The sequence below is a fragment of the Ziziphus jujuba genome, chromosome 4 (assembly GCF_031755915.1).
Source record: "Ziziphus jujuba cultivar Dongzao chromosome 4, ASM3175591v1".
Lineage (NCBI taxonomy): Eukaryota > Viridiplantae > Streptophyta > Magnoliopsida > Rosales > Rhamnaceae > Ziziphus > Ziziphus jujuba.
The window spans coordinates 6,630,881-6,648,701 of NC_083382.1; the positions used below are offsets into that span (position 1 = coordinate 6,630,881).

The window sequence follows — 17,821 nt, forward strand, 5'->3', positions numbered from 1 at the left end:
TCTTCCTGTTTTGAGCTGGAAAAGTCTATTCTTCTCTTTGTTTGTTCGGTTGAATGAAATATGATTTAGCCACAGAGAGAGAGAGAGGGCAGCTCATTCCCATTGTCAATTTGACTTTTAGAAGAAAATGTAAGTCCCCTTGATTTATATGACATTATCAATCAAAGACAGAAAAAAACACACGACAATACAGATTGATGGTTCAAAATGGCTCTTATATACAAAATTTGCACCTAACATAAATAAATTGGTAGTACAGATTTCATCTATTTTTCTATGGTTGGATGAAAACACTTCCCCTAAAGTTTAGGAAATCAACCCCTAGCTCCTCAAAAATCCAAATCCCCATCAATCCTCTTCGGGAAATTCTATGTAGGCCTTCCGTAAAACTTTCTATGTCTTGCTCATCTACCAAATTGGACACCACATGCTTTAAAATACATTTTTATGTAGTCTTTTTCAAAATCATGGGGGTTTAAAAGTAATCTCAATTCAACTGCAACTGCAATTGTTCTGCATAAGTACAATGGAAGGTGGCAGTTCACTTATTGTAAGTATATCTAATATTAAGCTCCTCTAAACTTTTAAATTCCCCTAATCCTTTGGTAAGTTGTGAAGACTTGAGCTGTCAAGAAGGTCAAGAAATTTGACAGATTTCAAACCACCTATGCTAGATTTGTTCAACGTTTCATGTCCAATAAGGTTGGCCTTATAAGCAGTGTAATGGATTGGTGAACCTCTCTTTATACAAGCTTAAATAATTACCTTCTCAAGATCTTGAAGCACTCTAAAGTCTTCAAACTTGCTAAGTTTTGGCCAACAACTTCGCTCCATGATTTCAAATTGTATAAAGGTTATTATATTTATAAAATAACAAAAAAAAAAAAGGATATAATATTATTTATTTGATGATTATATGTAACAAATCCTCTCTGTTTTCAAATTTTATAAGGGCTGTTGATGAAATATATGTACAACAAAAATTGCACAAAGGCCTATATTATAAAAACCAAAAAGAAAAAGATTTGGCATTATTTATTTGATGAAATATATGTCCCAGAAAAATCCTCTGTATTTAAATTTTATTAAGGCTGTTGAAAGTTGATGAAATATACTTGAATTGTACAGAGGCTGTTATTTTTCGAATGGGGACGTATTTTCAACAACAACAACATAATAAAGAATGACAAAAAATAAAAATAAAAAAAAAGGGAGCTTACACCCATATTAACTAATGTGAAGTGCTTATTCGTCCTCATCTTCATCTTCGTTATGTAGGTTCAAATCTTGTATGTCTTGCTCATATACCAAGCGGACACCACATCTGTATTCATCTTCAACATTTTCATATCCATACTTAAAATTAAAAGTAAACTCAAGTGCACTGACATTGTTCTGCCACTTGGTATGGAAACATCTATCACGAGGCAAATAAACTAACCCAAGGTGACCTTTGTAGCCGATACCTCGTAACAAAAAGTCAGGATTGAAGCATTGAACAAGTTGATGAAATTCCAAGTCTTGTACGTAGATTTTTACACTGATGACAAAATCACTTACAGGTGAGATCACAGAAAAAGCGAAACCCATCCATTTACTGCTGCACCAATTTGGATCTACTTTTATACTTATTGACCGCCCCCCAAGACGCTGTTGAGTGAACCAGGTTGGAATTTCCTTTCCAGAAAGATAAATAGAAAATATTTTGCTTGGATTAGGGGGATTCTGTGAACATAATTAAGAAGAACAACCATCATGTTCTAATAATTCATACTAAGAATTAACAATTACAAAGTGTAGCAGATGTAGAGAGAGTCTACCTGAAGGTATCTTTTCAGTGATACATATGCTGTCTTTTTGCTGCCCTGCCTCCTTACCAATTCATCACAGCCATAACAAATTGCAGAACACCGCAAGTTGCGATATTGGTCGTTCAATGGATCAAGAAATGTTTCCAATGAAAAACACATATCAACCCTTACCCATTCTAAGCTAGATGGAAGCCATGGTCCCAATGATTTTAGATTGAAACAAGACGTCAAATCGAGAATTCTAAGCTTGGAAAGTTGATTCATGCTGGTAGGTAGGCTAGAAAAATTGTTTTGGCAGAGGTCTAACTCTTCCAAAGAAGCTAAGCAACCAAAATCTTCAAGAATTGCTCGATCCCCAAGACTACAATTACTTAGATCCAATCTTTTTAAAGAATTAAAACCTTTGCCAACAATGATACTGAAAGTAGCTTCCCCTGATTCTGAATCTAGCAAAGAATTCTCATCCAAATGAAGCTCCTCCAAACTATTTAAATGCCACAAGTCCTCTGGTAAGTTAAGAAGGCTTTTACAACCACCAAGTCTAAGAACTTTAAGAGATTTCAAACCACTTATGCTTGTTGGAAGACTTTCTAGACGATAGCAATTACCCAGGTCCAGTAAAGTAAGCCTTGTAAGAAGTGTGATGGATGGGTGAATCTCCACCAGTTCAGAGCAGCCCCAAAGAATCAATTCCTCTAGATTTGGAACCACCTTGAAATCTTCTAATTTTGTAATATTTTCCGAACCAGATAGGTTAATGATTTTCAAATTGTATAAAGGCTGTTGTATCAAATAATGAGAGAAGATTTAATTATTTCTTTAATATATATATATATATATGTATTGTAAACTAGAGGTTCTAATGTTACCGTGGTAGTGCTGTTCCATAGTTGTTCGATCTTGCTCCACAACAAAATCAATTGAACAAGTAGATCTGGTTGGAAACTTGATGGAAAACTTCTGAAAGGAAATCCATCCCACTTAAGAATCCTTAACTCATTAGAAAGATATGCAATTGGTGTGAAATCATAATTTATCCGGGAGTAGTAAAGATTGAGCAATCGCAGTTTCTTCATACTTGACAAGGCTTCACAACGGAACGTGTTTTGTGCTTCTTCAGAACCACATACTATGGCTTCCACCTCTTCTGCGCCCTGATAGTTGAGATCAAAAAACACAAAGTGAGATGCAATATACTAGAGTTCTCTCAGCCAATAAAACACACACATACAAAAACATGTTGGGTAACTCTAACATGCAAATTGAAAAGGGCTTAAATGAACAGACCAAAAGCAAAAAATAAAAAACAAATAAGGGCTTAAAAGCATTTTGTTTCAACCTCGTATTTAACAAACTAAAATCAAGTCATCCAAGATTACTATTCGGAAAAAAAATTAATTGCAAAAACAAAAAATGAAGATAAAATTTGATCACAGAAAATTCTATCATGACTAAATTGGTGAGAGAACACATTTGAAAGATATGCAACGGTAAAAGAACTTTTCTCCTATAATGCGAGTCAATAAAAATATGAAATCTTAGTTTCTTCATCTTTGACAAAGTTTCCGAACTGAATATCTCTGGTGGGTTTATAAAATGACATTGTATACCTTCAACTTCTTCTCTGCAATAGTAGTCAAGATCAAAACACACAAGTGAAACACAATATATAAGAGTTTTCACATCTACATATATATATATATATATATACACACACACACACACGATCCATTCATGCCTAACCAAAAGATAAAAAGAAATTTCTACATATGCATGCCAACTGAAAAGGACTTACAAAATACCTGATCTTATAAAATTCAACCATAACTAAATTTATAGAATTGATGTGTTACATATGAAATAAAAATGTCAGAAATCAATAGTTTATTCAGCAAGTTTCTTACCATGTTACTATTTAAAACTTGAAATAAATCTTTGTGATTCCATAACCTACTCCATCTTCCTGGTTGATGGCGAGATTTTTCTCGAACAATTTCCATGCCCATTTCTTGCAGCAAGTCATGCATCCGAAGACTGTTATGAACAGGATCATTGTGTAGGAGAGATTTATCAATAAGAGTTCTTATCCCTATTATTGGATAGAAACCACAGCTATCCATAGTTTGGATAATATTATCTTTATTAGCTCCATTGAAGAAACATGCAATATCTAGAAAAATATTTTTCTCTGTTTCCTCAAGAGCTTCAAAAGATATTTTAAGTATTTTAACAATTTTCTTTTCTGGATACTCTTTTAGTCTATCCAAAGCACTTTTCCATTCATCTATTTCCTTGCCACATAAAAAGGAACCTAGTACTTTTAGAGCTAACGGAAGACCCTTCGCAGGTTCCATCGCTTGTTTAGACAGCTCTATGTAATTCTCCGGAGGACGAATACTTTTGAATGCTTTCCAGGAAAACAGTTGAAGACCTTCATTGTCATTTAAATGCTCAGGTCTATATATTCCACACTCTTTATATGTACTTGTAAGCAAACTTTCATCTCTAGTTGTTATAAGTATTCTACTTCCAGAGCCAAACCAACTATCTTTCCCAGCTAAGGCTTCTAATTGATCCAATTCGCTCACATCATCAAGAATAATAAGAACTTTTTTGTGGCATAATCTCTTGCTTATAATTCTTTTTCCATCATCAACATCCCTTATTTTTTTAGGAAAACCATTTAGAGTATCAGAAAGCAGATCATTTTGCAAATGCACAAGGCCATCTTCTTTCTTTTCACAAACTTCTCTAATATTTGCAAGAAAACTGCTGCTATCAAATTTAGAAGACTTCCATTCATGATAAGTTCTGGCAAGAGTTGTCTTCCCTATACCACCCATCTGACAAATTCCAATAAAGCGGACAGCATTTGATGATGAAGTACAAACAAAATTATTCAATTTCTTCAGTCGTGAATCCATGCCAAAAAGGTCTTCTGAAATATCAAAATCTTCCTCAGAATTTTTTAACGGTGCAACACCAAGTTGTCTTGATACCTCTTGAATGAACTTTTGAATAAATTGTGCTTCGTCCCTTAAAATTCAAACATGGAAACTATAGTAATTAGGTGAAAGCAAAGTTTATAAATGTAATTACTCTAATTATATATATATATATATATATATATATATATATATATATATATATTAATTTGTATAGAATTTTGTATTTTGTTAATTATTTCTCATATTATATATAATGGATGACATGTATGTTAAAACGACAAGTCAACACTTCACCAAATAAATTTTTAATTAAGTTGTAATTATATATTAACTCCTTAACACTTGTCATCACCAAACCATGTGTCTCAGAATATCTTCCAAAAGAACAAAAACCTATATGATTATGTATGTATTAAAACAAAAATTTCAATTACAACTATGATAATTAATGCAACGAAGTGGTAACTTCAGTGGTTAAGCATATTTACGTACGGGCATGGATTCGAATTATAGAGAATAAAGATGTTTTGGTTACTTTGTAAAATAGATAATTTGTTCAAAACAAAAAATACTATAATAATTAAGATATAAATCAGTTACTCATACAATGTGTTGGAAGTTTAATAGGAATCAACTAAATAGAAATTGGAATTCTTACAAAAGAAAAGTAAATATAAAACTATTTAAAATTTCTTCTTATTTAATGTTAATGTATATTTTTAACTTTTGGATAATATTGTTCCCCAATATATATATATATATATATATATATATATAATTTGAAGATTAGAAAGGAAAAAGGGACAGAAGTAGATAAGAGGAAAAGGAGGTCTTTACCCATCATGTAAAGGATCTCCAGATAGATTGGCAACTTGGGTTAAAGCATCCCTCCATCTTTGAAGCTTTTCTGTGCTGTAACTTGATTCATGTCTCTTGAATGCTTCCCCAATACTTCCTTTTTGCTTCCGCACATCAGATGGATCCACATGGTAGAAAATTGGCAGAACAATCTGTTTGTGGTCCTTCTTGCATTCAAGAATCTTGACCAGTTCATCCAAACACCAACTGGAAGAAGCATAGTTTTCAGAGAGAACGATGACCGAACATTGTGAGCTCTCGATGGCTTTCAACAATTCTGGAGAAATAGATTGGCCTCTTGGAAGTTGATTATCTTTGAAGGTGTAAATTCCTTTATCACAGAGAGCTTTATAAAGATGACTTGTAAAACTGTTGCGGGTGTCTTCACCTCTAAAACTCAAAAACATTTCATATTCGATTCGAGGCTTAGAAGAAGAAGAAGAAGAATCAGAGGCTGATGAATAAGATCTTTTCATTCTTGCAAGTGCAAGAGAGGACAAAGAAGTAACTCCAAGGGACTAATTATCAGAGACATGAGATTTGCTTAGAAATTGGAATAACTAGCTAGCCAGGAAGCAAGTAGGAATGCAAATAACACCTCGTAAACGCTGTAGATCTGCACATGATTAATCCTTTCTAGCTTTAGTTTTACGCCTTTTCTGCACCATTTACCATTGACTTGCTCTATCCAAAGTCTCATGTGGAACCTTGAAAAAGAACATAATAATAATAATAATAATAAGAGAGAGAAATTAAGAAAGCGTGTTTGGTCAATTATTGGCACGATATTCAAAATTCATAAATGCAACGGAAGATTTCATTTATAATCCTTCGTGCAAATACAAAACTATCTTTCTTTAAACTACTAAATAAATCATAAAGTGATTCTATTGGATTATAACATTTAATAATCACGGTACATTTTTAATTAGATTTTAATATTTTAAATGATACATCTATTTTTAAGCATAAATAGAATAAAAATAAATTATTTACATAAGTTATAATGAAATTTTAAAAAAATACTAAAGCAAATGGGATTTAACGATCAAGAGAGGGAAAAAAACAAAAAAACAAAAATGATTGGTAAATAACTTCTTTCAATCTTAAAAATGTAAATATTTAGCTTTTTATAATTTATTTTTTGATTTTTTTTATCCAGTATCTCCTCTTTTTTTTTTTTTTTGGGTATTATTTCCATTTTATCTATTCTCTATATCACTCTAAAGCTGTTCAATATGGCAACCCAGAAGTTTTGAACAGGTCCGGGCTCTCTGGAGAGGAAAAATTATGAAAATATTTCATTTATGTCTTTTTAGGTTTGTGTTAAATATAAAAATATCGTTCAAGTTTTGAAAGCAAAAAAATCATTTACACCCCTTGAAATAGTCTAGATTTACCCTTATACCTTTTTAAAATTAAATTATTTTTAAATTCCCTTTGTTTCTTCTTTTTTTTATTTATTTTTTTTTACAAATATTAATTTGAAGACTTTAAAAAAAATTATTTTTAATTCAATTTTATTTAAACTATGTGATAATTTTTTCTTTTAAAAAAAGTGTATGATAATTTTATTTACATAATTTTTTATAAGTTATATATCTGATAAATACCTTTAGTTTAATATATACGAAATTTTTTAATATATTTGATAGCTATAATACATTTAGTAAATAATCTTAAATATATTTGATAGTTATAATACGTTTAGTAAATAATCTTAACAAATTATCACTTAGTTGAAAAAAAACTTACATGATTAAAACATTACATAGTTTTATTTTTTCTTTAAACTGAAAAACTATCATATAATTTAAATAAAATTAATTAAAAATATTGATCAATAAAATTAAATTTTCACCTTTTCAAATTAACTTTTGCAAAATCCTCAAAAGAATAAATTTTTACAAAAAGGAAAAAAAAAATTAAAGGTAATTTTACTAATGATATGAAGGTAATTTAATTTGCCACTAGGGTTGTGAATGATTTTTTTGGAATTTTGAGGGATACTTTTATATTTAGCTTAAACCACAAAAGGTGTAAATGAAATATTTTCAAAATACTTACTTCAACAATATGCATACTCATCCAAACCAAATGATTTGAGCATGTATGGATTCTATATATTAAATGTATCTCATTTTATCCAGATTATATTCAAAGAAAAACAAATAATATGTGAAATAGTCATATAGTATACATAAATCAGATTATTTAAATCCGTTTAGGTTTTATATATCGGACATATCTTTTTCATCTTAATTATATAATCTAGATTAAAATTAATGATATTCAAAGTAGTTGTTCGATACACATAATCTAAACAATTTTAACTTTTTCAAGTCTTCTACATTGGAGGTATCGGGTTTCATTCAGATTATATAATCCGATCGAAGACAAACTATACGTGAATTTATAGTGTATTCTTTTAATCAGATTTAAGGATAAATTAAATATGATTTATGGGTATAAGTAGTACAAATTAAATTAAAAATGAGTGTGTGTATGATATAATGTAGTTATTAAATTTCATAATGTGAATAGAACCATTCTAGATAACATACACCACCTTGAATAGTCGAAATTTACCTTTACATCCTTATTAATTTTAAATTATTCTTAGGTTCTTTTTTTAATAATTAATTTGAAGACTTCTAATTTTTTCTTTAATTTAATTAATTTTTTTAACTTATATAGTAATTTTTCATTTTTCTAATTTTATTTATATAATAATTTTAATTCATAATTTCTGTGATGGAATATCTGTTACATATTTCTCACTACTATCGTTAATCTTTGTGTTAAAAATAAAAATAAAAATAAATAAAAATAAAAAAAAAGTAGAAGAAGAAGCAATTTTGGCACTCTGTGACATGTGGAGAAATTCAACACCAAGTTTTGTACCACTTCTTGGTCCCCTGGTTTGATACTATCAGCCCTTTTTGATTTTCATCATATGTAAACATATTTCTGTGAACTGATTTGTTTCTAATTAACATTTACCAGTGGTTCACGACCACTGTCCACTGGTTCACCTCTTGCTACATTAGGAAAATTGCAGACTTTTGCTCACATTATCAAAATACACATTTTGCTTGGATCTCAAGGAAACTCAACACTTTGGCCCATTTTTATGGCCAAGTGGGGTTTGTCCACGTCCGAGGATAGCTCAGTTTCCATTTTACCTTTTACCACTGACTTCTTAGACACTTTGGAACGGGACTGAGGAGGCTTACACACCACAGACTGATTCCTTGGCATCATACCGGTTGTGTATTATTGTTCCTTTTGGTTAATACAACACACCTTTATTAGCTAAAAAATAAAAAATAAAAAATAACATTTACCAGTGACCAAGCAAGATTCCAATTAATGGTTTATCTCCTGATTGGAGAAGAAATAGGTATATGGTTTAGTAGGTTACCTTTCCATAGATAAAAACAGTAATAATTATAATCTCTACTCTACATCTTCTCTGAACCAAGTACTATTATTATTATTATTATTATTATTTTTTCGCTGAAAGAACCAAGCACTATTAGTGGATTGACTTACTTTGAGTCAGTATGTTAGGTAGGTACACTTTTGTTTGGTGATGATTCAAGCTTTCACTTCAGGGGAAACTCTGTTCTGTTTAGAGCTTAAACTTCCCTTTTGTTGTTTCAGGCACCGTTTTAAATAAGTGGAAGCCTTCAATCATAATTAATATTGGGCACTCGGATATAAACCACGGTGAGCTGACTAGTTGAAGTTTTGATTACCATAGAGATACATATGAAAGAAAATGGTTTTAAACAAAAATTCAATCCGACTGTAGTCGTTGTTCTGCCACTTCGTTCAGCGTTCAGAAGTACATATCACGAGGCAAACACAGTAATCAAAGGTAATCGAAAGAGATCAGGTTGTCTATAGGAGTACAATAGGGGTCCATCAGAGCAAGTCAGCTGAACTACATCATTGATGATGAGCGGGCGGGTGGGTTAGGTGCACATCTCGGCCAGTGGGAAATAATGAGGCTGGTCTCCCCTGAACTACATCATTGATGATGAGCGGGCGGGTGGGTTAGGTGCACACCTTTATTTTGATTTTTTTTTTTTTTTATAAATTTTTTGAATGATTTATCCAATGGGAAATCTTTCTAAAAGTCTCTCTCTCTCTCTCTCCCTCTCTCTCTCTCTCTCTCTGTGGCACATGTAAGAGATGATTCCACTTTTCCTCTCTCCTTTTTGTTTGTACCTCTCCCCGGGGGAAAATTATCGAGTCCAAATCCTCCGTCTTGTCCATTGATTCTTACGTCACAGCAAAAACTTGAGTGTGTTTTAAAGCAAAACCTGTCCACTTACTATTGTACCAATTTGGACCTAGTGGTAGCTTATTGATAAACTTCGATATATGAACCAGATAGGAATTTCATATTCACGAAGAACAACTTCAAATCTTTTGCTTTCGATTAGGGGCATTCTGTAACATTTAAGAACCATATATCATGTTTAATAATTTCATGCATTTAATGCACACATACAAACAAATATAAAGGTGTTAAAGTATTATTTTACCTTCCAACATTGACATGTTTTGTATTTTTTGCTCCGTAACTGAAAAAACTCCCAACATTACCCTTTGAATAATTGTAATCTTGAAAATTAGTCTAATCATGCATTTTCTATAAAGAAATTTGATGAAATTAACAATCCACGCTGCACAAAGAGAAATAAAACAGAATAAAAAGGTTTCTAAATATAAAGTTACATATGGAGTCTATATGGTTAACTTCATGAAACCCATCCACCAGAAAACGTTTTGGACTGCAATGTGAGAGATTTTATAATTTGGGGGTAACGTGCGAATTATGTGGTAGTTTGGGAGGTAAAATGATATTAAACCCAATGCGAAGATGTAGAGAAGACCTGAAAACTGAAGGTATCTCTTCAGTGACGTAAATGCTGTCTTTTTTCTGCTCTTGCCTCCACACCAAATTAAAGCAGTCCACACAGATTGCAGAACACCACCAGTGGCACAATCCAGTTCATGCACTCTAAAAAATAATATAAACAAGTTTCGTCATACTTGAGTATACAGATTTTCCTTTAACATGCCTAGCTATGTGAGATTGCATATCTTATATACATTTACAGGAAAGCATACAAGGAGTATAATTTATCAAAGATTAAGATGCAAGAATGACTTTCCAAAATGTTATACAAGAATGACTTTCCAAAATGTTCTCTTCCATTGGTTAATTTTGAAACATATTTTCCCTATTCCAGCTACTTCCTCTCCAATTCTCCTTGGATCTAAAAGGTCAGAAATAAAGCATTTTCACATTTTGTGTAAATAGCGTTTGAATTGTAATTGTAAGGGGTTTGGCCTCCCAGGATTCTTTCTCCTCTTTGTCCCGGTTTCTTGTTGAGGTTTGGACCTCTTTTGGGTTGCAACAAAATCCTTTTTGATTCTGAATAAAATAAAATAAATAAAACAAAAATTTACATTTCATCACATTGGGGTTCTTTCCTAAATTCATTACAACATAATCATGAAATCCATATTCCCATATTAATTTTCCATATATATTTTTCCATATTAAACATAAAAAATTATGAATTTACAATGCTGCAAAATCTACCCAAAAAAAAAAAGGTTAAAAAATCAAAATTTACATATAAATGTATAAGATGAAAAGCATATAATGAAAGTTAGAAGAGTTACCTCCAGGAACGGCTGAGAATGATAAAGCTACCATATTCGTCCTAAAAGCTGAGATTTACTGCAAACAACAACACATCAACTAACAAAAAGGAAAAGTGAGCGAGCTCTACTCCCCTTCTTTTCCAACATTCTGTCCTTCTCATTCACTCTTCAGCCTCACAAGAAAAAACCTTTTTTTTTTTTATTTTTTCCCATATTTTGGTAATATATATAAAAAACCAAATGGGCTTGTTGGTGGGCTTTAGACTATAAAAATGTACTGGGGCTCTCAATGTACAGTGACACTGTCTAGGTGACCAATGCTTTGGGCAATCCATTCTTCAGTCTTTTGAATAAGCATATCTGCAGATTATTTCTGATTGCGACAAGGCAAATGGTGTCTTGTCTAGCTTGCCAGCAGAGAAGGCTTTATAGTATTTATGTATTTTCTTATATTTCATATATATGTTTTATGTTTTCTATCTATCATATTATTTTTCATCATTTAATGGTTCCATGATCATTAATTCTGAGGATTTACAGTCATTTCTTCATTTGAAAATTACATTTTATTAAGAACAGTTTTTACAGTCTTTCTTCCAAACTAAAGATATAGTAGATCTAAAAGTAGTGACTAGTAAAACCTTTCTTAGATATGAGGCAGCTTCATTCACATTTTTGCAAACATGAAGATTCTCTCCACTGTGTTCATTCGCAGACTTAATATTTATCTTTTGAATGAACTCGGAAGGGTTTATCTGCTGGCTTCTTTTTTTTTTTTTTTTTGGGCTCCAAATTTTAGCTATTTATTTAATGTGGTTTCATATGGTTCCAAGTATAATGCTTAAGTAACATATTCTAATCTAGATTTGTGGTAGATCTATTCATCAATTAATTTGTCTAGATTTACGCTATTTAGTTTTTGTCAAAATTAATTTGGTTTTACTTTTTGTTGTACCTCACAGTGGAATATAACTTATTCAATATAATTTATGAAGCAAGTTTTCTTGTGATGATACATATATAGCATGAAAGCTGGAGACTTTCTCGGTTTTTTTTTTTTTTTTTTTTTTGGGATAGAAAGGGGTGTTATATTAACCAAAAACACCGGCAACAAAACAAAGGAACAAATTATGTTGCCAGAGAATCAGGTAGTGGTATGGATGCGACAGTCCTGATTCAAGTCTTTACAAAACGGCCTGAATTCAACAGAGGCTCAATAAACTCAAAATTAACAGTAGTAACACGCCATTTTATAGCTAGGTGTGCTAGTTGGTTGGAGTTTCTTGGAGTCCAAGAAAAAGAGATGGTCTGGAAAAGTGGGCATAAATTCAATATTTCTGAAATAAATCCAGCAGTAGCCCAGTGAACAGATCTTCTACCCTGGTGGTTGACGTTTTGAATCACTGTTTCGCATCGCTCTCCCGGCAGACATTGAAGTAACCTCTTCAAGAGCCAGCCGTAAAGCTGTAAGAATGACTGCTGCTTCAGCAGCTTCAGGGAGGTGTATCTGTTCTCTTCCAACTTGGACTTTTATGACTCTTCCATCCTTGTTCCGAGCAATCAACTCAATGCTAGCAAAACCATTCCCCAAAGCAGCATCCGAATTAATCTTTATGACCCCAGACGATGGAGGAGCCCAGGTACTGATGGGGCCTGAGGGAACGACAGATAGAGTATTTGTCTTGAAGTAAGGCCTCCATAGGTTGGGAGGGGATGTTGAGAATTCATTAAACCTATGAGATAGCATCCTTACTTCCTCTTCAAGAAAACTTCTTTTTCCCTCAAAAACAAGCTTGTTTCTAATTTTCCACAAGGTTTCAAGAATTAGAGCTGCAAAAATGGGGAAAAAAAAAAAAAAAAAGAAAGAAAGAAAACATTACCATCCTCAGGGTGAACAGAGATTTCCCGCTGGGTAGGCTAGGCGGTCTAGGTAGGATTCAAGATTTGACAGGTTATTGTTCTCCCATCTGATAGACCATGGAGAAGCCAGCCACGAGGCCCTGCCAGCTGGGAAATTGAAAAACAGGTGCACCTTATCCTCTACGCATTCACAGCCGTGTGGACAGGTAGGTGTATCAATCTTCCAATTCCGAAAAATCACGGTTGCTCTCACCGGGACGCAACGAGCCGATAATTTCCACATAAAGAATCAAAGTCTCTCATGGATGTTGCATTTCCCTAGAAAACTCCACACTCCCGATGCTCTGTAGTCTCTGGGAATAGGAATCTTTAAACCGTTTTGACTTTGAGGTCACCCGATGAGCTTCCCATCCAGATGAGCTTATCTTCCAGGTTAATATTTGCCCAAAAAATTTTGGTGATATTCCTCACAGTGTCAACTTCGAAGAAGGTGTTTAGCCTATTCACATCCCAATCTCCAATAGGTAGTAAAAGTGAGTCCACCATTCCATATTGCAAGGAAAGTCTTCCCTATATTACACCTGTTTCACAAAAGTTTATTGTTCTGTTTGTGTGTTTGGTTAAATGAAATATGTTTTAGCCACCGAAAATTCTATATAAGTGTTCCGTTTCAAATCTTTCATATCTTGCTCATATACCAAACGGACACCACATGCTTTAAAAAATACATTTTCACGTTGTCTTCATTTCGAATTGAAGGCGTTTTTTAAACGTAAATTCAATTCAACTACAGTTGTTGTTCTGCCACTTTGTCAGGAAGTGTATGTCACAAGGCAAATACAATAGCAAAAGATGTTGCAAAGAACCAATGAATTCCAGACACTCGATGAATCCAAATCCCCAGTCTTGTTCATCAGTTCTTATATCACCGCAAAAACTTGAGTATGGCAGTGCGTACAAAGCAAAACCATCCACTTATTGTTGCACCAATTTGGATTGATTTGCAAACTTATTGACCACCCGAAACGTTGATGGGTGAACCAGGCTGGAATTTGTTTCCAGGAAGAACAAGATCCAGTCTTTTGCTTGGAATAGGGGGATTAGTATACATGTAAGAGCCATCATGTTCAATAATATCAAGAATAAAAAACCAAAACATACAAACAGAAAAATGTAGAGAGACAAAGAGACCTGGAGGTATCTTTTTAAGAATGCAAGTGTTGTCCTTTTGCTGCCTCGCCTCCTAACCATATCAAAGCAGCCTGTACAAAATGCAGAACACTCAAGTTGCATTGTTTCAACACTGCAAGTTTCATTGCTTCAACAGATCAAGAAAGGTGTCCAACAAACTACAACAATCAACCCTTACCATTTCCAGGCTCGATGGAAGCAGCTCTAACCCCAATGATTTTAGTTCTGGACAGCGCCCCAAATCAAGATACCTAAGATTGGATAGTTCATTCATACTGGCAGGCAGGGAAGTAAAAAACATTGCTGCTGAGATTTAGCTCTTCTAAACAAACTAAGCGGCCAAAACTTTCAGGAATTCCTCCTTTTCCTGGACCACATTGGCTTAGATCCAATTTTTTCAAAAAGGAAAGACTAGCTGAGTATAAATCCTGGTCTACAATTGTTTTTATCATATTTGCCCATTGTAGTTATCCTAAAAATCCTCCACCACAAGATAGTACTTTTAGGTGTTTCAGAAGTGCAATGGAAGATGGAAGTTCACTTATATATAAGTATATCTCAAATTAAGCTTCTCTAAACTCTTTAAATTCCCCAAGTCCTTTGGTAAGTTGAAAAGACTTGAACAGCAAAGAAGGTCAAGAATTTTGAGAGATTTCAAGCCACTATGCTTGTTGGAAGTTTTTCTAGACTAAAGCAATATTTGAGGTCCAATAAAGTTGGCCTTTTAAGCAGTGTGACGATGGATTTGTGAACCTCCTCCAGTTCTGTACAACCCTCGAGAATCAGGTCCTCTAGATTGGGAGCCACACTAAAGTCTTCTAACTTGCTAATATTTGTCGAGCAACTTAAGTCTATGATTTTCAAACTGTATAAAGGCTGTCATTAAAAAAAAAAAAAACAGATGATTTAGTATTATTTCATTAGACAAAATATTTCATTTTCCAAAGAAAATGAGCTGAAAAATAAGAGGTTCTAATGCTTACCTTTATACGGTTGTTCCAAAGTTGTTCGATATTGCTATGATTCAATTCAACAAGTCTATCAAGTTGTAAACTGGATGGCAAAACTTTTAAGGGAAATGCACTCCACCTAATGTAACGTAACTCATTAAAAAGATACCCATTCTTAGGTGCAACACTATCTTCCTTAATTATTTTGGAAAAACCAATAAAGAGCAAACTTAGTTTCTTCATTTTTGAGAAGGCTTCCCCACTGAATATTTTCCTATTGCTTCCTTTAGGACATACTATGGCTTCCACTTCTTTCGTTCCCTAATAGTTAAGATCAAAACATAAGTGGAACTGAATATGTAAGAGTTGATTTTAAGAAACAACACGTATGTACTCTATACACTCCAAATGATAAAAGGGTTTGAATGCATTTTATTACTGCTTGTATTAAATAATATAAAATCAAGTCACCTAATAGCATACTTAAAATCTGGTCCCCTCAAAATTATAGCATACATAAATTTATATATATTAGAGGTACTATAAAATGCAAATTAATCTCAAAAATCATGATTTTATATTGGTAAGGCTCTTACCATGTTATACTCTAAAACATTCCATAACCTACTTTGTCTTCATGGTTCATTGCGGCTATTTTCTTGAACAATTTCTCCTCCCATCTCTTGCAATAAATCATGCATCCAAAGTCTGTTATCATGAGAAACATGTAGAAGATATATATATCAATAAGAATTCTTATCCCAATTTCTGTAAAGAAACCGCAGCTATCCATAATTTCCATAATAAAATCTTTATCATATCCATTGAAGAAGAAAGCAATATCTAAGAAAATACAATGGAAGCAATATCTAAGAAAATACTTTTCTCTGTTTCCTCAAGTCCATCAACAGTTGTTTTAAGTACTTTAACAATCTCCTTTTTTGGATGCCCCTTTAGTCTATCCAAAGCACTTTTCCATTCGTTTATGTTTTTCGCTCATAAAAAGGAACCTAGCACTTCTGGAGCTAATGGAAGACAATTTGCAAAACAATCACTTGTTCAGATAGCTCTGTCTAATCCTTTGAAGGCTGAATACTTTTGAAGGCTTTCCAAGAAAGTAGTTGAAGACTTTCACTATAGTCTAATTGCTCAACTCTGTAGATTATGCATTCTTTGTATGTCCTTTGAAGCAAACTTACATCTCTAGTTGTGACAATTATTCTGCTTCCAGAACAGAACCAGTTATCTTTCTCAGCCAATGCTTTTGATTGCTCCAATTTGTCCACTTCATCAATGACAGTAAGAACTTTTTTATGGTGTAATCTTCTTTTTATGGTGTCCATTCCTTTATGAACATCCCTTATTTCATGTTCCCCATTTAGAATGTCTGAAAGAAGAAGATTTTGCAAATGACAAGACCATTTTCTTTCTTTTCCCAAACTTCTCTAACATTTGCAAGAAAACTGCTTCCTTTGAATTAAGAATACATCAAATCATAATAAGATTTGGCAAGAGTTTACTTCCCTATTCCACCCATTCCACAAATTCCAACGAAGTGAACATCATCTAGTGATGAAGTAGAAACATATAAGATTAGTTTCTCTGGTCATAAATCCATCTTAACCGGTTCCTTCGAAATGTTTAACGGTGCAACATCAAGTTTACTTGATACTTCTCCAATGAAGTCCTGTACAAATTTTGCTTCATCCCTTTGAAATTCAAATAGTAAAACCATAGTGAGAAAAATTTATAAAATTTATGAAGTTGCTCAATTTAAGTACTAAATATAATTGTAATATACTCCTAGAAACTATTCCAAATTATAACGAGAGATATGATGTGGTGGCAAGTGCCATGAGTTGGTCACTCCACCGTAAAGGTTTTTAGTATTTGAATCTCCATACATAGATCAAAAAGGGGAAAAAGACCGAAAAAGATAGAAGAATCAAGGACAAGAAGTGTTTAGCTATCATGTGAATGCCATCCAGCAAGATTGGCAACTTCTGTTAATGCATCCCTCCAAACTCTGCACCTTTTTTAAGCTGACTAAAAATTTGTTCATGTCTTAGGAATGCTTTTCTAAAACTTCCAATCTGCTTCCGCGCATGAGATGGATGCACATGATAGAAAATTGGTAGAAAATTTTGCGCACAGGCCTTAATGCATTCAAGAATTTTGACAAATTCATCTAAACACCAAACCCAAGAAGCATAGTTGTTGGACAGAACAATGATCGAACAGCTTGAATCTTCAATGGCTTTCAACAATTCTGGAGAAATGGATTTGCCTTTCTCAAGTTTATCATCATCTAAGAAGGTGTTAATTCCTTTCTGAGAAAGAGATGCATAGAGATGACTGGTAGAAGTGTTGCGGGTGTCTTTGCCTCTAAGACTCAAAAACACATCATATTTTGTTTGAGGGTTAGAGGAAGAATAAAAAGAAGTACTGACTAATGAACAAGCTCTATTCATTCTGCTAACTCGGAAAAAGGCTAGAGACTGATATACTGATACAA

At 33.0% G+C, this 17,821-nt stretch overlaps 1 protein-coding gene across 1 annotated transcript; it reads right to left on the bottom strand.

The window, feature by feature from the left end:
- Window positions 1–1,052: 1,052 nt before the first annotated feature.
- Window positions 1,053–6,345, bottom strand: LOC107434914 (disease resistance protein RUN1-like). Its single transcript, XM_025067709.3, has 5 exons — window positions 5,597–6,345; window positions 3,716–4,847; window positions 2,681–2,965; window positions 1,821–2,591; window positions 1,053–1,725 (listed from the first exon to the last, which is right to left on the bottom strand). The coding sequence occupies exons 1-5, from the start codon at window positions 6,091–6,093 to the stop codon at window positions 1,246–1,248; spliced, it is 3,165 nt and encodes a 1,054-aa protein (XP_024923477.2). The 5' UTR covers window positions 6,094–6,345; the 3' UTR covers window positions 1,053–1,245.
- Between the last annotated feature and the right edge of the window lie 11,476 nt (window positions 6,346–17,821).